Here is a 27,019-nt window from a genome sequence, read left to right as displayed (position 1 = left end):
ACAGAACCTCTTCCATTTATGTCCGTAGCACTTGAGAGTTGAGGACGCCCTGGCCTTTGCAAGAACCTCTCTGCAGTCGGCAGGGATGTCGTACCCTCCAAACTCTAGTGCTGCAGGAGCCAGGCCTGCAAGTTCAGCGACTCCGGGTTGTGGTGAAGAATGGCGCCTCCTTCTCTGGAGAGAAGGTCTGCGTCCGTCGGCAGCTTGACTGGTGTGGACGTTGACCAGTCCAGAAGGTCCGGGAACCAGATTTGTCTCGGCCACGCCGGTGCGACGAGGACCATCCTGCACCGGGACCTCTTGAGCTGGAGCAGCAACGGCAGCGGAGGGAACGCATAAAGAAATAGGCCGTCCCAGGGGAACGAGAAAGCATCGCCCATGCTCCTCGGATGGGGGAACGTGCTGGCGAACCTCCGGCACTTGGAATTCGACGCTGTCGCGAAGAGATCGATTTGGGGTTCGCCCCATCATCGGAAGAGTCGATCCTCTTGATCCTGGCATAGTTCCCACTCGTGGCACGAGCGCATCTCCCTGCTGAGTGAGTCAGCGATCGCGTTTTTTATTCCTGTCAGATGAAGAGCCACCAGAAACATCCCTTGGGCGACGGCCCAATGCCACAGATCCTGGGCTTCCTTGGATAGGGCCGGGGACCTGGTTCCACCCTGCTTCCGGATGTAGAACATTGTGGTGGTGTTGTCGGTGAAGATCCTCACCACCTTGCCCTTGAGGGACGGAAGAAAAGACCTGAGGGCCCAGAACACTGCGTGGAGCTCCAAGATGTTGATGTGGAGTACCTTCTCCTCCGGGAGACAAAGGCCTCTCGCGTGAAGATCTCCGGAGTTCGCTCCCCAACCTTCCAGGGAGGCGTCCGTCGTCACCGTCACCTGTTGAGCTGGGGTCTGAAAGTCCATGCCCGCCGACAGATGAGAGTGGGTACGCCACCACCGGATCGCCTGACGGAAAGTCTCGTTGAGAAGGATCCTGTCCTCGAAGCTGCCCATCGACTGAACCCAGCGGCCGTCGAGGAACTCTTGTAAGGGGCGCCTCCGAAGCCTGCAAAGGCGCACCAGATAAATGCAGGAGGACATCATCCTGAGGAGGGACTTGATAGCTTACCCTGGCCATGTCCGTGGCCCGCAGACGCTGCACCTTGCCCAGAATGGGTCTGGTCCTTTCCTCCGACGGCGAGGCCAGCCGCACCACTGTGTCGAGCTTGGCTCCCAGAAACAGGGCGACTTGCGACGGAACCAGGTGGGATTTTGGAAAGTTGATGGAGAATCCCAGGTCTGTGAGCAGCTGGACGGTCTTCGCAGTGTGCTCCACGGCGAGCTCCCTTGTCCTTGCCCGGATGAGCCAGTCGTCCAGGTAGGGGTAGACGTGGATCCCCTGTAGGCGCAGCCGCGCCGCCACCGGTGCGAGGCACTTGGTGAACACCTTGGGTGCCGACTTCAATCCGAACGGGAGGGCCTTGAACTGGTAGTGCCGCCCTTGGACCACGAACCTGAGGAACTTTCGGTGTCTTTTTAGAATGGGGATGTGGAAGTACGCATCCTCCAAGTCCAACGACGACAGGAAATCGCCCTCCTCCAGCTGTCCCAGCACGTGCTGGAGGGTGACCATACGGAACTTCTGTGCCTTGATGTACTTGTTCAGTCGTCGCAGGTCCAGGATGGGGCACCATCCTCCCGTCTTTTTTTTTACGAGGAAGTACCTTGAGTAAACTCCGGAGACCCAAAGCCTCTTTGGGACGAGCTTGATGGCACCCTTCTTGAGCATCGCCCTTACTTCCAACAGTAGTTGAGGGACGTGATTTTCCTTCCTGGCCACGGGTGGAACGCGAGGGCACTTCTTCTGAAACTCGGGCGTGCCCTTGGGCCAGGGCGTCCAGCAACCAACGGTCGGTGGAGATGGACTCCCACACGCTGACGAACCTCCCCTCACGGCCTCCCACCAGGGTGCTTCGGCGGGGGCCCGACCCCACGGTCGGTTCAATCTTGTTTGGAGGCCGCCTTGCCTTCTTGACCTCCCGGTCGACGACGACGGGCACCACCTGACTTGCCGCGTCCCCTGTAGGCTTCCTGGGACGAAGATCTTGCCGCTTGGCGGTATGTGGAGGAGCCACTGCCGGATCCCTTGGAGGCACCTTGTCTGCCTCCGGAGCTCCGAAAGGATGGCCGTCGTCGTTGGAGCACTCCCAGTGCCCGGGCAGTCTCCGTGTCCGTCTTGATGGCCTGAAGGGACTCATCAACCGCCTTCCCAAACAGGTTGTTCCCGTCGAAGGGCATGTCCAAAACCTTGGTTTGTACGTCCTGGCAGAAATCCGTGGCCTTGAGCCATCCTCGTCGTCTCAAGCAAACGCTGTTGCCCAACTGACGGAAACCGGTGTCGGCAATGTCCGTTGCCACCGTGATGGCGTGGTCCGAAGCAATCTCACCTTCCTATAGGATTTCAAGGGCCTCAGCCCTTTTGGCGTCCGGAAGGAAGTCCAACAGAGGGGCGATTTTGAACCACAACTCCCTGTCGTAGCGGGCTACGATAGCCAGGGCGTTGGCCGCCTTGATAGTCGTCCCATCGTCCAGCTTCCTGCCCTCGCCGTCCGGCGGGGAAGTTGATGTCGAGGCCGATGCCACCCCAGCTTTCTTCTTTGCCGCCGCAGAGACGAATCTGGGGTAGGTTGCGCCCGAAGGCACAAGGGGTCAGCGTCGGGGACCTTGTACTTCTCGTACCGGTCCCTCTTTGCCGCCGCCGTGGCAGGGTTCTTGAGGAGGGCGAGCTCCTCATCCCAGATGTCATCAAGAAGCGGTACGGCGAGGACTGTCTTCCTTTTAGCCTCGCGCCGTAGGTAAAGGAACCCTTCCTTCTTCTCTTCTGGGCAGAGCTGGAAGAGCTCGGATGCCCTGGAAATCATGGCATGAAAGGATCCAATCTCATCGGGCAGGGACGCCCGAGCAGGGGGCGACGGGGGACACGTCCCGTCGTCGCCTCCGTCGTCATCTGTACCTGTCGTAGCCGTGTCTGTGCCTGTATCATCCCCGTGGGTAGTAGACCAGGGGGATGGCAGAGCAGGCCGCAGAGGTGGGAGAGGTGGTGTAGGATGCGTCGTCGTCCTCTTATGCGGTGGACTTTCCGAAGGTCCTGGCTCCGGTTCCCCTGTCGGGTCTGGCTCAGGTACCTCCGTCGGGGGGAGGGGCAACCTTGTCCTTATCTCCGAGCATAAGGACTGAATCGCTGACAAAATGGTCACCGAAGAGTCCTGCGGCGCCGGAAAGGACGGGCGCGAGGGCTCTTGAGGAGCCTCGTCGGCGACACCGTCGCTCTCATCGTCACCCTCGTCGGGATCCCTCCCGATGGGCTGGGCCTCTTCCACGACTTCGATGAGCTCTTCTTCAGAGGTCGTGTCCGTATCCACGACGGCCACCAGCCCCTCCCCCACCTTTTCCAACGAGGACTTCGTGGGGGTCTTCTCAATGGGCCTGAAAGACGACTCCCTCCGCGGTGGCAGGGAGACTCTGGGTCCTGAGGTCGCCTCCACTGGTGTAGCCAGGACCGCGGCGACATCCTCAATCGAGGTCTTAGCAGGGTGAATTAAGGCCATCGTCACCTTCTGTACACCTGGGGCCTTCACCTTGGTGGGGGGGTTGGGGGGTCCGAGCCTCGCTCCCCCTCTGCCAGAATCTTCGAGATCGACCGGGGCCTCTCCAGAAGCTTCGCCGGGTTCTCGGACTTCCTCTTACCCGAGCCAGAGCGTTGGCTCGTGGTTGATGGCGCCGGGGAGGATGCGCCCTGCCTGGCAGCCAAGGAGCCCGACCGTTCGGCGCTCCTGGTGCCCGCGGACTCGCAGTGCTTAGCCTTTTGTTGGGCCCTCGCCGCCGGGGCGCCCTCACAGGACTTAGAAGACCACTCAGACTTTTTCTTCTTCTTCTCGCCTGATGGGCTCTTCCCTTCCAGCCAGTTGGCGAGACGGAGGTGGCGATCCTTCATGGTCCACTCCGACATGTTCCCACAAAACGCACAGTCCTTCTCCGTGTGCGTCTTGTCCTCATGGAGACAGAGGCATAACGAATGCTCGTCCTCCTTGAAAACATTCTGAAGCTGGCATCCAGGGCAGGTCCTGAACAGCTTCCCGGGCGTCGATCTTCCTTTCTCCTGGGCCATGTCCGGGGTAGGCCTCGGAACTTCTGGAATCCTCCAATGGCGCAACTCGACGGAATTTTCACCCTTGAGGGGCGTAGAAAACTCTGAAACGGATCCCCGTTGATCGGATGTAGAAACGGTGGAGCTTGAGGCTCTATTTAACTGAAAAAAAGAGAATAATCTCCTGAAAAAAAGCGCGAAAACGCAGCAAAAGCTCGAGAGCTACAGCACGAGGACTCCCAACACTTGAACGTGCGGTAAAAATCTGAGGATGGCTGCCAGAGGCGGGGCTTAGGGAGAGGGCAGTCATTGGCTGGGGGCAGTATGACCCAGAGACCAGTGATTGGTTACTACTAAGAAAGACAGATCAGAAACGAAACTGATACTGATTTTTTTCTATACTGAGGATTCCCGGCCTGACGACGGGGAATATTTATGAGCATGTCAATCCATGCCAGACCCCATGCTGGAGAACCATTGTACCTCAGCGACATCCATAATTAATTTCTCCTTTTGATGTTAATTCTCATTCATCAAATTCCAACGAGTTCCACTATTTCGATTTTTTATGGCGGTAAGCATAATTTCGCCATCTTTCTGGATTATTATGGCCTTTATTGATTTAAGCCAATTCCTGTAGGGTTGCTTAAATTGTCTTGTACTTTTTGCCTGCTCTTCTCTGGGAAGCTTTATGGTTTCCCTTATGTTCCTTCGTAGCTCCTTTTTTTCATTGCTATTTGGTTGTTATATGTGAGGAGATGGTACTTTTTCTCAGTATTTTTCATCTTGTTATCATAAAGGGTCTTAATAACCATCCGTATTTAATTTCTCAGTGGCATTTCGGGACGAGGTCTGGAACGTGTTTGCCAAGCCAGCTACCTGCACTTCTGAGATTCTAAGTCGGTTTGCGTCTGAATTTAATTCCAGTGTTGGTAAAGGGGCTACGATCTTTGTGGGTAGGATAGCTGTCCATTCCATTATTATTTTATTGTGATCATTAGTGTCAGTTTCTTTATTGGTAAATCGTGTGATTGCATCTGTGATTCCGTCAGATGTGTAGATGTAATCTAGAATTGCGTGGGATAAGCCCCTCGACCAAGTCGGCTTTGATGGAATATCATCGGCCCGGTAGCCGTTTATTAGCGTCAAATATCTTCGGTCCATCTCTTTACACCATTTCTGAGCTCGCCTTGGTAAATTTTCAGTCCATTATGATCGAATAGATGCAAGTTCAGATCTCTGCATACAATAATATCTATTTGTTTTTGGCACAAATTGTGTCAATGGACGATAGCATATCAAGGAAAACATCAGCGTTAATGGAAGCCGGATTCCAATAGAGATTAATAATTCCTATTTTTTTTGGCGTACTTTGGGTTTTTCCTTTATTATCTGAAATAGAGATTGGACACTTTTGGGTCATAATAAGTGTTTTGAATCCAAGGATTAGGGTTAATGCCGAGTAGAACTTCCATCACACCATCTATTTTAATTAAGGTAAGTAGTTCGGCCGACAGGCGTCCTTTGGCCTGTTTTATAGCTGGATTTAAACAAGCCACGTAGCCGTCACAGATTGGAGAAATGTAAGCCATGTTTCTTGTAAATATATGATGTGATGGGCTAAAAGATCTTTATTTTCGTGTTTCAACAGGTGACCCACACCTCTGGAATTCCATTAACATACTGAGGTTTCCATATTGTTCCTTGATTAGTTGTTAGTGCGAATATTTTTTGTCAAACTCTAAAAAAAAACAACAACAAAAAAAAAAACAGACAAATGTCTGCGTTAACAGTATCAAAAATGTGGGCACTGGTCATCAAATATTCTGTAAAGCGAAGTGATCTATCCATGGAGTGACACAGTTGGATCTGTGATTGCCACCTTTTTGGGGCCAGAAGGTCACCGTTTAAATCCCAGCAGTGACCTCTCAGCCTTTCATCCTTCCCAAGTCGACAAACCAAGTTCGACTGCGTTGTGATATAGTGCCACTGGTCATTTAACACTGCTGTAAAAGAAAAGTCTATGGTAGAACGTACATTCTTCCGGTACTTCAAACAATGACAAAGCAGGTGCACAGTTGCCCCACTTGTTTGCTCTCCCATTATATATCGGTTTAGGCCAGTGGGTGGTAGGTACCTCCTGGTTCACGCGGACGAATCCCCTCTGACCATGTTTCAATTCTGCAGGGTGTGGGCTATGACATTAAAGAAAGTGGGGTGTCATGGGGAAGGGTGGTCATCTCATGGGTTCAGGATAGGGGCAACGACAGCATTCCAGGTTGGTATGCAGGGGGTCTACCATTCAAAAGATGAGTAGATGGGAGTCAGATCGGTATAAGCTATATATCCGGCTGGGAGGGCAGGACACTGGGGTACTGCCAGGGAAGTGGGGGCGCAATGAAGAAGGCTGGGTGATATATGGGTGGGGGGGGTCTGATGTAAAGGGTGTATGTTATAACATGTGGTTTCCTTTCTGTTCCAGCAGGTCGCACGGCCTGGGTCATTGGCCATTCTTCCATCGCCCAGGCAGAAAAAAGGGCCTGAGCAAGGCATAGGCAAGGGGCTCACTTGGTATTTCAGGACACTGAGCTGGTCTGGCTGGGCACACAGAGCATGCAATGACGTGCGTTGCTCCCCATGGTGCTAAGACAACTGGCCAGGATGGGGGCACCCAGGATGATCTTGGTACACTTAGGGGGTAATGAACTCGCTAATTTGGGAAGGGGTCAGTTACCGAAAGAGATCCAGGCAGGCATCAGAATCTTAGGCGGATGCTTCCTTAAACAGAGAGCAGGTCTGAAATGCTGCCAAGGAGTGTGTGGCATGGAGCAGGGTCCAACGCAGCAATGAAAAAATCTAGGAGACGGGTCAATTAGAATATGGAGCGCTTTATGAAACGGGAAGGGATAGCTTTTGCCAGGCACCTGATGTTATGCGAGAGAGACCTGGTAAACTTTGCTAAAGATGGGGTTCATCAGTCCGATGCTGGTACGGATACCTTCAACCTAGTGCTGCGGGAGTTATGTCAAAGGCAGGATGTAAATAGTGCGATGGCGAGTAGGAGAGAAGTAAGTGAGGTTTGTGTGGGCATTGTGGGTCGCAGGGGGGGCTCCCACAAAGCATGGCAGAGTTACAAGGGCAGTCCCAGAGAAGGAGGCACGCTGTGATCTTTCTGCAAGCTATAACCACTAGCTGCATCCGCCAGGATGGTGGAGACGGGCACTGATACCAGTAGGGACGGTTGGGACTCCTCAACAACTGAGGCAGTGGCCTTGTTCGCTCCATTGACTAAATGGGAGCGACTGAACTGGCAGTCGGATACCAGGGCGGGCCGTTCTCGCAAGAGCGGAACTGGAAGTGAGAAAGGCTCACCGGTTTGGAAATTAGACTAAGTAATACAGGATTGGCAGTGCCAGCCGGGAAAGGATGTTTTTGGGCCAGGCATACTTGTGGCCTGAGAAGGGCTGGGGCCGCCCGATGGGATGACTCTAAGAAAGCGACAATGTGCATTTCTAATAAAATGTTATGTTTTGAATCTGAAGGTTCCGGTCTCATCTCATTATGTGTGGACAAAATATGACATATTATCTGTTACTGGTTAGGGGGGCAAATGGGTTTTGGTGGACACATGTCAAGTGCAGCATCAAATCCATCAATTCACTTCATGTCACGAGTAAAGTTTCCACTATTGCGCATGAGAAGCCTTAACATATTTAACAGAAAACAGGCGCATACTTCAACAACAAAAAACAGAGCAAAAACAAATTGTTTTGCCAAACCTCTGGTACTTTTACAATTAGATGTGCAGAGGTGTTCAATTGTTACTAAGACACGCAGACGTTTCCTGACATGTCTGCTTGGCAGGATAGGGATAGTCGTAACAATCGGAGGGGGGGAATGCAATTCCGAGGGCAGCGATTGTTAAACAGACTGGCAGACACCATGAGCTAGGCAGGGATCCCAGGGTGCACAGCAGCTGCAGGGAGTGCTACCTGCACAATGCGCTAGGCAGGGATCCCAGGGTACACAGCAGCTGCAGGGAGTGCTACCTGCACCATGCGCTAGGCGGGGATCCCCAGGTGCACAGCAGCGGCAGGGAGTGCTACCTGCACCATGCGCTAGGCGGGGATCTCCAGGTGCACAGCAGCAGCGCAGGGAGGGCTACCTGCACCATGCGCTAGGCGGGGATCCCCAGGTGCAAAGCAGCAGCGCAGGGAGGGCTACCTGCACCATGCGCTAGGCGGGGATCCCCAGGTGCAAAGCAGCTGCAGGGAGTGCTACCTGCATCATGCGCTAGGCGGGGATCCCAAGGTGCACAGCAGCTGCAGGGAGTGCTACCTGCACCATGCGCTAGGCGGGGATCTCCAGGTGCACAGCAGCAGCGCAGGGAGGGCTACCTGCACCATGCGCTAGGCGGGGATCCCCAGGTGCAAAGCAGCAGCGCAGGGAGGGCTACCTGCACCATGCGCTAGGCGGGGATCTCCAGGTGCACAGCAGCAGCTGCAGGGAGTGCTACCTGCACCATGCGCTAGGTGGGGATCTCCAGGTGCACAGCAGCAGCGCAGGGAGGGCTACCTGCACCATGCGCTAGGCGGGGATCTCCAGGTGCACAGCAGCAGCGCAGGGAGGGCTACCTGCACCATGCGCTAGGCGGGGATCCCCAGGTGCAAAGCAGCAGCGCAGGGAGGGCTACCTGCACCATGCGCTAGGCGGGGATCCCCAGGTGCAAAGCAGCTGCAGGGAGTGCTACCTGCATCATGCGCTAGGCGGGGATCCCAAGGTGCACAGCAGCAGCTGCAGGGAGTTCTCCCTGCACCATGCGCTAGGCGGGGATCCCCAGGTGCACAGCAGCAGCGCAGGGAGTGCTACCTGCACCATGCGCTAGGCGGGGATCCAGGGTGCACAGCAGCTGCAGGGAGTGCTACCTGCACCATGCGCTAGGCGGGGATCCCCAGGTGCAAAGCAGCAGCGCAGGGAGGGCTACCTGCACCATGCGCTAGGCGGGGATCTCCAGGTGCACAGCAGCAGCTGCAGGGAGTGCTACCTGCACCATGCGCTAGGTGGGGATCTCCAGGTGCACAGCAGCAGCGCAGGGAGGGCTACCTGCACCATGCGCTAGGCGGGGATCTCCAGGTGCACAGCAGCAGCGCAGGGAGGGCTACCTGCACCATGCGCTAGGCGGGGATCCCCAGGTGCAAAGCAGCAGCGCAGGGAGGGCTACCTGCACCATGCGCTAGGCGGGGATCCCCAGGTGCAAAGCAGCTGCAGGGAGTGCTACCTGCATCATGCGCTAGGCGGGGATCCCAAGGTGCACAGCAGCAGCTGCAGGGAGTTCTCCCTGCACCATGCGCTAGGCGGGGATCCCCAGGTGCACAGCAGCAGCGCAGGGAGTGCTACCTGCACCATGCGCTAGGCGGGGATCCAGGGTGCACAGCAGCTGCAGGGAGTGCTACCTGCACCATGCGCTAGGCGGGGATCCCCAGGTGCACTGCAGCTGCAGGGAGCGCTACCTGCACACGCGCCGAGCGTCGAAGCAATCCTTACCGCACAGGATCCTTGGAGATGAAGTAAGCCGGAACCGAGAAGAGCCCGCCCATCCTCCGCAGACCCGCTCCGCGCTCACCTGCCGCCCCTCACGGCTCTCGCGCGCAGCGGGTCAGAGCCGCTTCAGGCCACCTCGCGGGCGTGAAGTGAGCCAGGGGGTGGTCTCCCCCGTCCAGCGTTGCCTGCCCCTGGTGTGTCGAGCTCAGCAGCCCCATGCCAGGACCCTGGACGGCGAGCGTCTAGCCTGCACCAGGCCGCGGAGCTCGTGAAGCCTCCTCTGCTCCGGCCTGGAGTCCATGTTGACAAGGCCCCCCCTCGCCTAGACTCCCCTCCTCATCTCCAAGGAACAAGCACGCAGTGTCCCGGAGCCAGGCCCGCTCCCTAGTCCCCTCCTCCCCCAGGTGCCTGTGTGTGCAGAGGCGGGGCGCTCCCCGGGGACGAGGCGGGGCCTTTCAGGGAGGGACGAGGCAAATACCTGCGGAAACCAAACACTCTCCTCTGCAAGCCTGGCGGGCGAGGTGGCAGAGCCGGGCCCCGTGTGTACAATAAGGATCCCCCTCCCCCCCCGGGTCCGAGGGGAGCTCGGGCCTCCACGGGGAAGTGAAACCAGAGAATGACAACAAGGAAACGGGGGAGAGCAACAGCATACCTGGGAGAAGCCAAACACGGGCCCAGTCGCCAGCGGCTGCACAATGCATGCTCCATGCGCTCCAGGGCACGGGCCGCGGGAGAGGGCGGGAGCGCCGTGCGCCAGAGCTGCGGGGGTTCGACCAGTGCTACGCAGACGGTGCAGGGGGTCTACGAGGCTAGCCTAGGGTTCAGGTGCACTGACTGAGATGAGAAGCGGCACTGGCTGAAGATGTGTTCGGACTCGTGGGAGCCCATTCACTTGGTTTCCGCCCCTCTCCCCCCCCCCTTACAGGTAGCCGTTAGCACATCAACACGAACCGAACCATAAGCTCTCCCCCATTACCATGTATCCGCTGCGAACCAAACTCAAATCACTTATGCAGCTAGGGGTCGAATGACTACAGATTGTCTAGGGACAGGTAGCCAGCCAGTGGGGAGCTGAAACACTTGTTCACTAAAAAGCTATTAAGCATGGTCTGCAAGGTGCTAATGTAGTCTAATGGAGCAAGAAGTCAAGGTGATACGAATGCTGCTCAATACTGCAAAGCCAGATGGAGGTAACAGTCTGAATTAAATTATTATTTTGCTTAGTTATAAGGACACCCTGGGGAGGAGGGTCATAAGGTGCCACTTCATTGGCATGGCCAGGTGCCATAAGACCACTACGCTGGTGATCAACACAGTATAAAATACTAAATAACATAAAACTGCCAACATGGCAACCGCAGCTCCAGGAGGAATCGCAACAAGGCAGGACTGAAGCACACTCTCTTGGCTGTGCCGAGGCCCGATTGGGGTGTGCAATACTGAAGCTCTGGTGCGGCAGTTTAGGTTTGTAGACTTCCCCACGGAGGTGCATTACCAGTGGCGTCTTCCAGCAATGCAATAGAATAAATAGGTGTAGCTGGTCCAAGAAATGGGCGCAGGGTCCCCCAACGCCCAAAAATCCACATTTTAATGTTGAAATCTGACCTTTTAGACGCTCTTCCGGTGCATGTTTTAAAGGATTTGTGAAAAATGGTGCATTTCAAGCACATGCCAGTGCCGATCAAATGTTATAGCCACATATTGCAGCAAGTCATCCAACTGTCCCGCATGGTCCCACAAAACTAGCTTCTGTGGGCCGAGCTCAGAAGTACAGCGAGTGCAGGTTAGGGTCGATGAGCACTGCCTGGTAACTATGCTGTGTACTAGTAGTGATGTACGCGTCATTTCCGACATGCAACACAATGTGCACTTTTCCAGCAAATGGCAGACTAGTAAGAAGGCTCACAGGATAAGCACTACAGAGATCTGTAGGTCTCAGAGCCGAATTCTTACTATGGACCAGCGTTTGTGGCTCATTCTTTTAAGGTCGAAAAAAAGGGATTGCCGATTCCAATTGTATAACATGGATATGATGATAGTCTATGCAACGTGGCTTTATAGTATTGTTGCACTTTCAGCACACGGGGCGCGGGGGTGTTATCCTGGCCTGCAGCACACACCCTATTTCATTGGAAGACGTCACTGCTAAGGCACAGAGGGGTAGTTCGGATTGTCTAACAAGTGGGGCCTGAATCTAATGTAGTTGGGCCCACCGCAGCGACATTGACCTCAACACATGCCCACACAGCGCTGCTGATTGGGCCTTTACATATTTAGGGTGTGCCTTGCCTGCTCAGGCCCTACCCGGTCTATGCCTCTGCTTTATGGCCAGCTGCATCCTCCAATTTGGCCCTTATTCATCCCAAGCACACTTTTAGTGCACCCCACCAATCGGAATCCGCATCGGGCTTTGTTATTGAATTACAGATGCTGTATGGTCTTCAATAACTCATTAGCAGGGGTGTGGAGGAGCAGGGCCAAAGTACTTCACAGGTGCTATGTTCTGTGTTCGGTACTACATGTGTGCTGCAGACCAGTGCAGAGGTGCATCACCAGCGCTGCATGCTATTGCAGGGCAGAGGTGGATCATCAGCTCAATGTAGCCAGCCAGCCAGTACTACAATGAATGAGATGCTGCATGGTGGAGGCGAGTCCCCAGTGTTGGAGATTCCGGCCGGGTAAAGATGCATTACTACTGCTTTGCGGGGTGCTGCAGGCCAGGATGGAGGCAATCACACTTGTACCATGTTGCTGCAGGTAGAAGTGCAGTGCCAGTGCTCTCTTACTGCAGGATAAACGCAGCTGGATGGAGGTGCATGCTACTGCAGGGCAGAGGTGTAGCACCAGAGCATCATGACGCTGTTGCACAGCTGCCCATTATGCTGTAGGTCAGGGTGGAGCTATTTCACCAGCATTATGTCAGATGCTGCTGAACGGGCACAGGTGCATCACAGGTATCCCATATATTGCTGCGAGCATGGGTGGGGGCGGAGCAGCGGAAGCATAACGAGAGCTGCATGCTGCTACACGGAAAAGGTACATCACTAAAGCTCCATGCTGCTGTAGGCCATGTAAGAGGGTTGTTGAGGCCTCGTTTGTCCCACCCTCTGCTGAGGGGAGCGAACACCTGACAAGGAAGGGAAGCCAAACCTCGCTTAAAACAGGCAACGTGAACAGAGCGACAAATCACAACTCGCAGGTAGGGGTAGCAGGACGACATAAAAAAGGTACAATTAGTCCACACACATCTAGAAAATACAATGATCTACTGAAAAAATATACTTTATTAAGTCAGAGAAATCTATCATGTCAAATAAGCACTTGTGTATAACAGTATTAAAACGATAGCCAATATGTTGTTTAAAAAAAGCATGGCTCTACATAGGATTCAGGTTTTCCTACTGTGTATATTTGGGCCTACTACCAGAGGTAACCACCCAACAAACTAAACAGGGGGTCGGGAGAGCATGACCTTAAAAAAGAAAATACAGGCAAGTACAAAAATTGCAGTGCTTGGTTTAAGCCACACGGAACCCTGTGAGAGGTCACAAAAAAGTTCACGGGGCCGGTAAGTACTCCCAGAGTAAATTGAAGATTGTTCCAGCAGAGGTTGAAAGCTCCATAGGAAACAATGAAAGTCAATGGGTCATCCAGTTTTCTGCAGCCAAGTCCTTTCTATCCCACAGGTGCCAATCCCTCAACAAAAACACAGGGAAGATCAGATGAGACTGCAATGAACAGGTTCCCTAATGAAGAAGTTCAGAGGTAGAGGGACGGACCATAACCAGAGGAAATTGCAGCAGAGCAGGAGGACTGCCGAGAGAAGAGTATCGGAAATGCGGTAGATACTCTGCTCCAAAGAATATTGTCCTCAGTCCAGTGGGACCCCCCCACCCCCGAAAAGGATGAGTACCTCAAATAATCGACCACCCCAGTACTCAGAGCTAAGTACTCACGTCAATGGTTTAGATGAAAACTGCTCCAGCAGCAAGAAACTACTAAGTACAGGGCTTCCTTTCCAGGTGCGTTTACAGGAGCCAGTGCCCAGGGACATGCACCCCGAGCCATCAACCCAGTAAAGAAACAACATACCTTTCCCACTACGTCGACTTTCAAGCTGGCATCAGAGATTTCAGCGAGCAATACACAGGGAAGGATAGGGAACCTGCGAAGACTGCTGCTAACGCCTCAGTGGACATAAAATGAAGGCAGCACAACAGCAAACAATCCCATGATGTGGACAATGGTTGGATGGACCCCCAAGTGTCCAAGCTAAAGATTGGACAGGGTGTTGTGGCCGCAACCCCCTTTTGGACAGCGGAAAGTGACACACAGCCAAGCAGAAGATACTAGCAGTAAACATAGAGTGGTGGCGGTTATCGGCCGTGACAACGGTTCGAGTGTGGTAGGCGTGACCCAGAAGATGTAGGCAGACTACAGGTGAATTTGTGAGGCCCACGAGACACAGGCTGGAAGTGTGGGAACACCCTGAGCAGGTCAGAAAAGCGGCCACCTCCAAGTCCCAGGAACAAAGCGGCAAAAGAGGGCAGCAGGTGCCAGGTAGCACCTAAATACACTGAAAAAAGGGTCTGGCCAAAGGCCAGCCCACCAATCAATAGAGGGGGCCAGTGGTAAAGCTTGCCTTGTTGGCAAGTGTGACTGCTAACCAGATAAAACTATCCACACAGTAAATGCGAGGAAGAGCCTGCTGGCTTAGGCTGGTAAAAACCAGTTTAGACTAGTACGGAGGCTGCCGATGTGGACTCGCAAAGAATTCATACGGTCAGAACAGCCACTTAATGCAGTTGCCCTGAACAAAGTAAGCCCTATTCTACAATATGGCAGATGGCAAGATTTAAAAAAAACACCGTTGCCCCAATTGCTACCAAAAAGGCACACTGGGATACCAGTGCAATAAAATTGCTTGCACCTTTGGTGAAGCCAAAGCTAAAGAACAGCGGTCACCAACCTACTCTCCAAAACCTATGTAAGGTGATCGAATCACTCTAGGGCAACCAATGGGGAACCCGAGAGGCACACCTGGGATTGGGTGCCTTATGGACGACCCAATACCATACATGTTAAGTAAAGTAAAAAGTAGTAAATTGCAGAATGACTTCAGGAGAAGTCCCCTTGGCTATTAAAAAAGTCAATGATCCAAAAATATAACGGAAAAATAAAGGAAAAAGTTCAGCAGGCAGTAAAAAGTGGCCTACAATCTCCCAAAAATGTAATGCTGTTTGTACAAGGGGCATCACCAGTGCTGGCAAACCACCACCACCTTGCATGAGCATGGCACACTGGTGAAGCATCTTCACTCATCATCAGTACTCCGTAAAGTGCTACAGGCCAGGGAAGAGGTGCATACAGATGCAGGTCAGGGCCGAAATGCTTAATCAGTGCTCATTGTAGCCAGTACTATATGGACATGAGCTGCTGTAGGCAAGAGCGAAGATGTTTCTCCAGTGTGCCATGCTCATGCAAGGTGGTGGTGGATTACCAGTGCCCCATGATGCAGGATGCCCTGGTGGAGGTGTATTGCCAGTGATCAGTGGGGTGCTGCAGGCCAGGGGTAGACTCACCAAAAGTCACAAAGGGAACAATGATAGTACAGTTCAAACTCCTGAGCAGAATCACACCACCAAACTGGAGAGTCTACTGTGAGAAACCAGAAGGTGTTTTACCCGCTTAGTCCCCAGGGATCTCTTTCTCAGGTGGCCTGGGCATGGCCATTGCCTTTGGATCCAGACCTTGGGGGTGGACCAGTATAGGAGGATCACCTGGTGAGGGGTCTTTGAGGAGTGCAACACTGGATGGCAAGATGCGATATCCCTCCCCTGTAACACCTTTACCCGATCCTACCAGGTAAGATACGTGGGAACTTTACCATCCCTTTCCCTTCAAAAACACTTCCACGCAGACAGCCCGCTCTGGGAGAAAACAGACACGAGCAGTGTACCAGATATGTCCCGCTACTAGGGTCAGGCAATTACTGACAATCACTCACACCCGACTTCCCTTAAACGTTCACACACTGATAAAAGGTGGAGCACGAGAGCACACTCTTAGCGAGGCAAAGCACACAAAGGTGCAGCAGTTTGGAGAAAGCAGCTCAACGAGGGGAGAAAGACGTCAAACCAAGAAGGGTTTGCAAGGAGGGAAATAGCCTTGACCTTTCTGACAGGAAACCTTTACTTTCAAAAACCTTGTACATTAGAAAACGTAAGGCCAGGAAACCAGGCTAAAGAATCCTGCATTGTGCATCGGAGATACCAGAGGCCGTCCTACATAGCTGACCAAGTCGAGGAGGAGCAGCAGCCACCGTGGTATCGCCTTGGATCAAAGAACAAAGTAGCGCCAGAGAGATCAACACAGCCGATGATTGGGGAGGCCGATGCCAGACCGGTCTGTGTTGAAGTTCAGGTTGCAAGCGGCAACATTGTATAACGAGCGCAGGAACGAACATTGTTAAAACGCGTATGATGAAAGATGCGAGTAAAGCTAAATTGCTGATGATTATTTGAACTTTGAGAAGGAAAGATATGATGCCAGTGACGGAATGGTCGAGCGCTGCGTGGGTGCTCAATCGAAGGTCTCTGTAAAGGTAGCAAGCCAAGAGGTGGCAAAAACATTGTGTGAAGTGAATGAAAGTGGTCCTTCAACGGTTAAGCAAAACCCATTGCACATTCAAAAGTCTTCTATTTTTATATCAAGGGGAAAGGTAGAAAGCAAGATTGCATGGTCCGACCCCGAACTGGGAGACCAAATGGGAATATTGTGTTATGTTATGTTTATTATTTATAATGCGCAAGAGTACCCAAGGGTATCAGGGCGCAGCATTTACAAGAATTTTCAAAGCTTTCGATGCTAGAGGGATCCGAGCCCCAACGAGGGAGATCCATGGTCCGAGCCCGAACAAGGGAGACCAGTTGTGAACATTGTGGTAAAAAGGGGTCCAAGCCTGAAAGACAGTGACCCATGATGAATATTGAAAACAAGAACTTGTACACGTGAAAGCCCCAATAAAAAAGAACACTGGTGCTTAATTTTTGCAAAAGGCCCTCTGCAGTAAGAGACTGCTATTGGAAAAGAAGCTTTTGGCAAAAGGCCATAATACCTTTGCTTTGAACTTTATCCTTGTGGCAGAGTAGCCAGAGTGTGTGCGAAGCTCGAACGTGCCGCCTTGCCCTGTGCTGAAAACGTGGGGAAGGGAAGCCAACTGCTCAACTATCCTGACATATTATTTCTTGAACACTTTTCTTTTTGCATACACTATTGTTCTGCACCATTTGTATAAAGAAGTAAGGATTGGCAATATGTTTATTATCATAAGCCCTTTTATTTTGACAAATACTTCACTAGGACTGCGTTATTATTTGATAGTCGTAGCTTGCTCCAATCTTTAGATTTAGGTTTATATAGGCGTTCAACTAACCCATTGGAGTTCAATAAAGACCCTTGAATTGTGATCACTTGTGTGTCTTCACTGTTTGATACCATGCCTTCCTTAGACTAGCCACTAGCTGAAACAGCTGTCAGGAAGCTTCTATGTGTGGATCTCACATTCTTACCAACGTGGTGGTATGGGATTTAGCAGGACCGCTGTACAGTAGTGGGGCTGAGGAACTAAGAAAGGACTGTTCAGTATTTGGTCTAAGGCAGGGTTGTCCAACTCCAAGCCTTGAGGGCCAGAATTCAGACAGGTTTTCAGGGTAACCCCCATTAATATTCCTGAGATTTCTTTTTGCATACCATTAGAATCATTATATGCAAGTGTATCTCATTAATATTTATCGGGTGTATCCAGGAAATCCTACGTGTTTCCGACCCTCGAGGCCTGGAGTTGGACAACCCTGGTCTAAGGTGTATATAATTCCCTCCCACCAACCCCACGACTGATGGACCCCAGGTACAGCAGACCTACAAGGATGGGTGGTTTCAGCAGAAAGGCCATGGGCACGTGACGGACCAAATAGTCAGGAAGATGGAGGGCACAGGGTATTATGCGTGGGGGGCTAGGCCGCGCACCCAGGTGCGGGTTGACAGGTTGGCGTCCTCACCCCGGCAGATGATGCAACCTAGCAAACAGCGGGGGAAACGAACAAAGGGCAGGTTGAATGGAGCGGATCCCCAAGTGCAGCTGAAGGGTGGAATTGGCACAAGGTGCAAAATGCTGATAGGGGGCGTCGGGTGGATACCCGGACCCCTGGACCAAACTGGTTCCAATGAGAGGGAATTGTTCCAATAAAAAGGGACAGCGACAACAAGTCAGCAATTGACTACGCAAGCTCATCCAGAACAAACAAGCTTGCAAGGGTTGCTGGGACAGAAGTCTTAGTTTCATCGTGTGAAGTCTTCATTTTTGCTTTTAGCGGAGAACACGCTCGGCTAAAAGATTTCAAGTAATCCATCGTGGTGAAGGACATGCTCAGCTAGGCAGCAGAGGGAAGCGGCAGGACGAGAGCCAGTGAACAGCCGTGATGAGCAGTCACAGCGGGCCCGGCAAGGTGAGACGCACACAGCAAAGGAGAGCGGCACAGGCCACCATGCCACAGGGCAACAAGTGACTGCATACACACTTCCATCAGGTAGAGCAGGCTGGTGGCCGGGAAAGGCCAGTGAGAAGTTACAAAGTGTCCGGCAAGGCATAGCAAAGCAGAGCCGCGCATGCCGATGTGCCTCAGGCACAACGATGCTGCATATGCTCACCAGCAGGTGGAGCGGGCCGGTGCCCAAAGACAGTCAGGAGCGGTACGTAGTGAAGTGAGGCGGCAGATCACTGGGTAGAGCAGTCCAGAAGTCGGACAGTGTTACCTGCATCGCAGAGGGGCCCATTTCATACAGCTGAGGTTTTCCAAGTGTTACCCAGCAACAGAGCCTGGTGCAGGCACACCTCTTCCTGCTGCCTCAAACGGAACAAGAATTAGGCAAATTCAGGATAAAAACATGACGGCCCGGGAAGAATGGAGGAAACAGATCCCATCATGGGTCAGAGTGGCGGAAAAGGACTTCTGGGCTGATTGGGTGACTGAGACGCTCCTGCAAGGATCGAAGCACAGCAGGGAAATGTCACCCTTGTTGATAGTGGCAGCAGGGAATACTGAGGAGGAGCAAGAGGCCCTCCCCAGAGGTCAGAAGAGAAAACTGGGAACAGAAGGCACTGCGACATCAGAGAAGGCTGCAAAAGAGGGGTCATGTAAGAAGAGCAGAAATGAGAAGCACACAGGTACTGACAAAAATAAAAAAGGGATTGAAAAACATAACTTAAAATTGTTGCGCTCATGCAAGACTGGCTTGGCCAAAGGCCCAGTAAGTGCTACAGGAGCAGAAAGAGAGGGGGATCTGGTAAATGCATGAGAGATGTGAGCTCTGGCTCATCTGACACAGATGATTGTTGGCAAGATGATACTGAGTCTAGCAGGGATGATGAAAGGAGGCATTTAAGGGCGTGGGTAAATAAGGGCGTTCATGAACGGGAAGACGTGAACACCAGCAGAAACGTAAGGTAATGGTGGGAGTACATTTAAAACAAAGTTCGGGAGAAATACAATGGGGAAAGACATGCACAGAAGAGTGAATAAGACCATGGCATGGCACATTGAGAGAAAGATAAAAAGGAAGATTTGGTGCAAAGAATTGATAGAAATGTTGCCCTTGCTGGCGTTCAAGAGAAGGGGTTTTGATGTGTGCAGAAAGGGGAATGAGAAGGAGAAAGGGGCAATCAAGAGAGCCCCAATTGAGCAGAGTTTTGACAACTGGATGTCATCATTTGACATTTTGGCCACTATAATGATGGAGAGATACCCGGAGGAGGGGACAGTGCTAGCAGCCAATGAACAAAGAGTATTCAAAGTATATACAACTTTTGGCGGTGATGCATGGCTAGAAAATGATGCAAATGGATAGCTACCCAGACGTGGGGTGGGAAGAAGAGTACACCAACATATACATATTTAATGTACTGAGAACGAAAGCAGGGCAGCCACACCCTAGACCACTGAGGGCCAAGCTGGGCAATGGTCTTGGCAAAGTGGGTACCGGGCGTATGACAACAGCTTCCTGGCAGCCAAGGGGCAATCCATTCGGCAGAAGCAATTTGGAGGACAGAGGAGTTGGCAGCGCAGCATGCCTCCCGCAGCACAATGGGGCGGGAAAGGGATGGGGTCGCCCCAGAGGCCTCCCCCAATAGGCTGGAAGTTCGATAAAGGAACATGCAGCTCGGTAAGGGAATACAAATTTAGGCACCAGTGCAGCACAGAGCACAACAGCAGAAAGCGCACCAGGATGGCCACGACAACCAATCCCAAGCAATTTGAGGCTAAGCACCCATAAAGGGCCGTTCACACTGGCTAGGTAGCCGATAAAAATAGAAGCAATGGACAAATGGTTACAAGCCTTCTCAGACAGAGAAACAGGCAGGATAATTAAGAAGCGTTTCACACCATCCCATGTAAAGGTCAAGGGGTAAAAGAAATTCCCCAAAAGACAATCTCGTGCTGGTCCAGAAAAAGATAAAAAAGGAAATTAATTTGGGCAGGGTAGGCGGTCCGTTTGACAGGATCCCATTTCAGAAACGTATTTGCTCCGCCTTGAGATTAATACACCCCCTATCCATACACGGCGGGCAAGTCAGTAAACAGCGGCATTTCTAGCCTGGAGTCAACGGTAGCCTACACTGAGTTTCAAGAAGCAGTGGAAGTGGTTAGAAATTGCGGGTAAAGGGGCCTGGTTGGCTAAGGCAGATATTCAGACGGCCTTCAGGCTGCTACTGGTGAAGGAGACATCGCATCCATGGCTAGGTTTTCAGTTTGGGGGAAATATTTAGACAAATGACTTCCAATGGGGTGTGCAGTCTCCTGTTCATATTTTGAAAGGGTGAGCACTTTCCTGCACAGGGCACTGAGCAGAAGCATCCCAGAGGCACAGGTAGTCCACTACTTGGATGATTTCTTGTTTGTAAAGTCAGAGTCTAAATTGAGCAGGTACCTTGGAAAGTTCCATAAAATTAACAGAGGAATGGGGCATCCCGCTGGCAGGGAAAAAACAATGGGGCCCGCCCAGACAATACAGTTCCTGGGTAAAGAAATAGACTCAAGAGAGGGATATCTGTCGTATCCCCAGAGAAAGTTACAGATCTAGAAAACGCCATAAGGAGTTAAAAAAAGAAAGAAAACTGCTTGAAACATTTCCGATTTGGGGGCAGTCTGTGCATGGATCGAAAAACTGTGTAACAAAGAGGTGGCAATATGATCAGATAACATGGCAGTGGTGCTGTTGGCACTCTTCAATAGGAGGTTTACCAGGCATTTCGGTGCTGGACTGCCCTTGTGGGCGGGACAAAGACTGATATGCAAATGGCTAGTCCTCCTTTGTGAGAAGTACAGTGATCAAAAAGCGATGGCTGCGTACTCTCAAAGTGCGTAAAAACCACAGAACAGGTTATCATGCCATGTTCTTTCTAGAGAGGGGCACCTGCTACCTTTTTTGTATCCTTCCTGCACAGGCCACTAAGCAGAAGCATCCCAGAGGAACAGGTAGTCCACTTCTTGGAGGATTTCTTGTTTCTAAGGCCACAAAGGCCATATTGAGCAGGGAAACCTTGGAAAGTTTCATAAAATTAACAGAGAAACGGGGCTTCCCGCTGGCAGGGAAAAACAATGGGGCCCGCCCAGACAATACAGTTCCTGGGCAAAGAAATAGACAAGAGAGGGATGTCTGCTGTATCCCCAGAGAAAAAGTTACAGATCTAGAAAACACCATAAGGAGCTTAAAAAGAAAGAAAAGGGACAGTTGAGGAACTCCAGTCACTGGTGGGGAAGCAACATTTTGCAGGAAGGGTCATACCGCAAGGGCGAGTATTCCAAAGGAGCACTGAGAGGGCCCTGCAGAAACACCACAGGGTAAGGCTAGGGGCGGGTATGAAAAAAAATCTGGCAATATAGGAAGAGTTTCAGCAAAAATTCACCGGCACGCTTATCTGGTGCACGCCTATCAACCAAGGGAACAAAAGGGTACTATTCAGTGACGCAGAAGAAGCTAGAGGATTTGGCGCTATCCTGAGCAAAAAAAAGGCATATGGCACTATCCTGAGCAGAAAATGGTGCGCAGGGGTTTGGCCAGAGAAATGGCACAGCTATGGCTTGACTAAACACATTACGCTGCTTGAAACTTTTCCGATATGGGTGGCAGTCTGTGCATGGATCGAAGAACTGCATAACAAAGAGGTGGCAATATGGTCAGATAACATGGCAGTGGTGCAAGTATTCAAAGGGGTGGCATCTTGTCCGCTGGTGTTAGACATGTTGAGGGCAATAACAATAACTGCATTGAGTCGTAACAGGATGCTGAAAGCCAGGCATATCGTAGGCGAGGAAAACCATGTTTCCGATGCCCTGTCTCATTCACAGTGGGGGGACATTCAGGCAATTAAGGCCAGATGCGTATCCAGCGAGGACAACCATACCAAAGAAGGTATGGTTAGTGGTGTTAGACCAGATGAGTAGATTGGAAGCGACAAAAAAAAAAAGTGGGATACACAGAGCAAAGCAAAACGCTTCGCAGAAAGAAAGCACCAGCAAAGCAGGGGCAGGGTTGGAGAAAAGGTCCGGAAGGGTAATCACTGACCTCGCTGAGAATGCATTGGCCCAGAAAATGGCCAAGCAGTACTGTTAAGTACCTACAAAATGTAAAGGGTGTAATTGAAAAAAAAGAAAGTTTGAAATTACCAAAAAAAAAATTCACATTTTTAGAATGGCCATTTACGCAAGGCAAAAGAAAGGCCTAGGCAGCAGCGCATCTGGCAGCAGTGGCATACACAGCAAAAGCGAAATATGCACTGAAAGGGTGGGCCAAAATTGAAGGAAAAGTCCCGATGCCAGAAGACCATTAAAATTTGGGAAGTAGTATGCCTGTTGGAACCACTGGGGACCACTGGGGTGAGCATGCAGCAGCAGATATGAGATAGCATTCAGGGAAGCCTTCACCATTGCCTATTTTGGGGCATTTAGAATTGGTGAGATAGTAACGCGACAGCAGGCGATGGGCTAGCAGTGGAGTCCATCAGCATGGGTGAAGGGTGCATGTCTATATTGTTGAAAAAAATCAAAAACGGCTCAGTTAGGAAAGGGGAGGTTTATAACAAGACAAAGTATCAGGGAAGAGGGTCGCTACCAATGATCCCTCTAAGCTGTGTGCATGTGCGCTTGGCCAACTTCCTTCTGGGTGCCGCTCAGAAGAATTTCAGCAGCGCACACATACAATTCCCACATATTCAAAAAGATTTAATAATGCACAAGGCACAGCAGGTACCTAATATTTGCTTTCTCTCAAAATGAAGCTAAATTATATGAACTAGCATTGATATTCTGGGCTAGCTTATTTACATTGCCCTACTATGCACGGTTAACTTTAAAAAAACACAACCCTAAAAGTAGAACACATCCACAATAGGTTAAAAACTAATATAAAAAGTTACAGCATGTACAGAAGACATAAGAGATGTATGCACACATTAACCAAATTATCCCCCCTCCCTGCCCATGACTCCTATACTTGACTCTACCACATGTATACCTTATGACTCGAACATCCGCCCCAGGCCTCATTCAGATATATTACCAGACAACCTTGACTCTCTCTGCCAACCTTGGGTCTCTGCAAAAGGTTACCAGACTTGTACTTACATCCACTTGTTTTATGTTTCTAATATGAATGACGTTCAAGCACAAGAATTTCTGTTACTCATGGTGCCTTAGCAAAAGCGTCACCCAGACTATGTAGAACAACTGTCAGCTCAAATATCAGATTCTGAGTGCAAGTAACCAGGCTACTGGTATGTGTAACCTCATCAAATGATCCCTATTCTTTGTACATATGTCGCACAAGCACTTTGAAGCTGCCCCCCCCTTGTAAGTTAATGCATTCTAAAACTAAAATATGAATTTGCCCTCTAAGGATTTTGTGTAGGCAAATGTCATGTCTACTTTATAAGTGGAGAGCTTGCAATATAATTTACCTGGCCTGCAAGGGATACTGGGTATGGAGTATACCTGCCATTATTCATATATAGGTTTAGGGTAATAGATATTCAGATTACTAGAATGCCTTTCACACAATCTGCCACCATTCCAAGTTTTCAAAGTCCATAGACCTTAACAAATGATATGCTAACTTGCTGCTATACAAACAGTTTCACTGAGCATTTTTACAATCCTACCTAACAATTTAGAGGTGGGTTAAGTTGAGAAACAATCTTGTATACACTTCATAGTATTTGTTCACAAGGGCACAGGAGAACACTCCTTTGGGATGGAAAACAAATCAGCAATGTTCAAAAACCAAATCAGAAGTTTTGGCAGGGCAGTACAGTGAAGGAAATGTGTTTGTTGTCTGAAGGATAGGATACTCTAGGAACAGTCTAAGAAACTGTGCCTTCGGTTTCTTTCTCTACTCAGCTGCTGAGGGCTTTTAAATATGATATGTTTGCGTTTATTGCCTCTACCATGCCCATGTATCTTGTCCAACTTGCGGATTTCATAAGAGGGGCCCCAAGTTAAAGAAGAAAGCACCCAATCTGTTGTACCTATGAACATTGCTACTATTGACTTAAAAGGCAAATCTATGATTTTCTTCAACGGTGCTCCAGACAAAACCTCAGTAAGACTTTAGTGGAATTGTGTCTAGACTGTGGTGAGATAGGGTGGGGAAAAACTAAGCTGTATTATGTATCCTGTCATATCACTAATGTCAGGGTTACAAGGAGGGCTCTGATATGATGTTACTGGTTGTAGGTGAAAGGATCTAAAACAAAAGGATTGAATACAATAGTTTCAAGTCAAAAGGAACGAAAAAGAAAAGGTTGAATTTATTTATTTATTGGGGGGAGGGTCAAACCCCCCAAACCCCTTTTTCTGGCGTTTAAACCACTTTTCCTATACGGAAACCAAAAAATATATATATATATATATATATATATATATATATATATATATATATATATATATATACACACACACACACATACACACACACATTTTAAAAAGGAAGGCATTACACTTTTTTTTTTTCGGTCCTTTTGACTTGAAACTATTGGATTCAATCCTTTTGTTTTCGATCCTTTGACTGGACACCGATGTTACTTCCTACTCCGAATCAAATGATTTTTCAGGGAGAAAGAAAGTAATTAGCTTTTCAGGAGGGATATTTCTTGTTTATTAAAATATGTTCTTTCCCCTTAAATTCCTCGAGATTAGGCAGTAGCATAATTTGAGTTTCTACCAATGCCATTGCTCTGCGGGTCACTGATTCAAAAAATATCAGTGGAACTTTGTGGGTAGAAGCAGGGGGTAAGTAGGTTCCTATATGTTCATGGTTTCCTGTTTTTTTGTTGGGCACATTTTCTTGTTTTAGGGAGTAACAATGGATTGTGTATATGCCTCTTAGCTGTAAGGCTGGTTTTGAGCAAATGTCACAACTCACAGAACCATTTAATGTGGACCGCAAGGAGAGGCCCAGGAATTCTGATCATCATTCAAATGCAATTATCGTCCTTACACACATTTTGAGGCAGATTCTCCTGACCCTTGAATTACTTCATTAAAGTGGCACATGAATTTCTATTCGCATGTTTTCTGACACATTCCTTTTAGTTGCCATTACTTCATTTGCAAAAATGTTATCCTATTTGAATGTTTGGACAGCTGCATCAGTGATAAGTGATATTTGATTTTTTTCTAATAAACAGGAGTATTTTTTTCAAACGGCTGTACACACGTTCTGCATGGTCTCTAAGCAGTGTCAACAAATGAATAGCTACAACTAAACCTATTGTTTATCCCGACCATACAAAGCTTTTTTGTGCATACGCGTTTCTTTCTCTGGACATGAGTAATTTTGGTAAGGAACTATGGCATATCTTGAAGTCTTGGACTGGTTGATGAGCTCTCCTTATAACCACATAAAATATTTGTTTTTTTTAAAGCCTATATAATTGGAAAAAGGATTTCAAGATGCACCTTTTACACTGACTCGTAAAGACTTGCAGTGTTTGGAAAAGACATTCTGTTCCAAACTCTTTGGAGATAACTATGCATGCTCACAAAGTAGCTTACCTCGTAATTTAGTTGAGCACATGTAAAATAAGTTGCATACGGAAGCTAAGCATTTCCGCACTTAGGGAAAAATAATTAGAGGGAACATTGGTCGCTACCCTATCTGTGTCAAAAAGGGCTTCCTGAAAATTCACCCAGAGTTGGGAGGGTCAGCTGTTAATACACAGGCAGCAGAGGACTCGGCACGTTTCAGCAGGATTAAATAAAGTGATAAGGCAGGTAGGATGGACCCGGCGGAATATGGCACCCATTCATTCCGGATAGGGGTGGCAATGGCAGCCAGGGTGGGGGGGCTTAAGGCCAAAGGGGGTAAAAGATAGGTGATTGGAGATATAATTGTTTCAAGAAATACATTAGAAAGACTGGTGTAACATATTCTCCCCTATAGGTGGCGGCCCATACAAATCAGCATGGATCGTGGGTCATTCTTTCGTGACCCAGCCAGGGTGGTGGATAGAGGACGTACCTTGGTGGGGGACCCAGAGCATGCGATGGGTGGGCATCCTATCTGGATGGGTTTCGGGACCAGCCCGAATACCTGGTAACAGACTAGGGCGGGAATGACCTAGCAAAATTGGGTAGAAGGCAGATGCAAAAGGACATGCGACTCACTGAATAGCATAGCCAGCCACTGTAGAGAAATGGAAATCTTCTTGCCAGAAGTGGTGCCAATGAGGATATGGCACTGGGCAGAATGCAGAAAGGAAGTGGAAACCTCACAGAGAAAATTAAATAAGACATTGTGCAAGAACACTGGGGGTAGCATTTTATTAGGCAACAGGGTCAGGTTATCCCAAAACAACCCCAATATATGTCACTCGGACAGGGTGCACCTGTCACCAAAAGGAATACAGAACTTTACAGTCAATGCTTCAAAAATGCTGAGACAGGGTGTGTATAAAGGTACTTTTGGAGGGAACCAGAACGGCCGGGGACCCACTCGGGTGTAGCAGCACAGGGCAGAGGAGGGTAATGCCACCTATAAGGGGCACCACCTATAAATGGAAGGAATAGTAAAAGATGGAGGGGCAAACGTCCAGCTTGCAGACGCAAAATGGGACTTGTCAAACAGAGCTCAAGGACAGTGGAAACCCCGCTGTCAGGTACTAAGAGGAGCCCTGAAAGACCACCTGGCTGATGGCAGGCATCAATCTCCTGGACCACGAGTTGAACTAAAGAACACCTTGAGTTTTGCTTTTCTGAGTTGCTTGCTGTGTTCTTGTGTTGCACAGTAC

General features: G+C 50.1%; 1 protein-coding gene across 3 annotated transcripts in view; it reads right to left on the bottom strand.

The window, feature by feature from the left end:
• LIMK2 (LIM domain kinase 2) overlaps positions 1-27,019 on the bottom strand; it is a 456,718-nt gene that overhangs the window by 309,675 nt on the left and 120,024 nt on the right. The window contains exon 1 of one of the 3 annotated variants that reach the window (XM_069619798.1): positions 10,328-10,398. The exons of 1 other annotated variant lie outside the window; for it this stretch is intronic. In XM_069619798.1, coding sequence (XP_069475899.1) covers positions 10,328-10,383 — 56 coding nt within the window. In that variant the 5' untranslated portion in view covers positions 10,384-10,398. Of the gene's footprint in view, positions 1-9,678; positions 9,878-10,327; positions 10,399-27,019 lie in introns of those variants that run through there. One more of the 3 variants, XM_069619799.1, reaches the window with a different exon arrangement.

The sequence above is a fragment of the Ambystoma mexicanum genome, chromosome 10 (assembly GCF_040938575.1).
Source record: "Ambystoma mexicanum isolate Mex_15411 chromosome 10, UKY_AmexF1_1, whole genome shotgun sequence".
NCBI classification, from domain to species: Eukaryota; Metazoa; Chordata; class Amphibia; order Caudata; family Ambystomatidae; genus Ambystoma; species Ambystoma mexicanum.
Note: the sequence above shows the minus strand (reverse complement) of the source record. Positions and strands in the feature narration are given on the sequence as shown.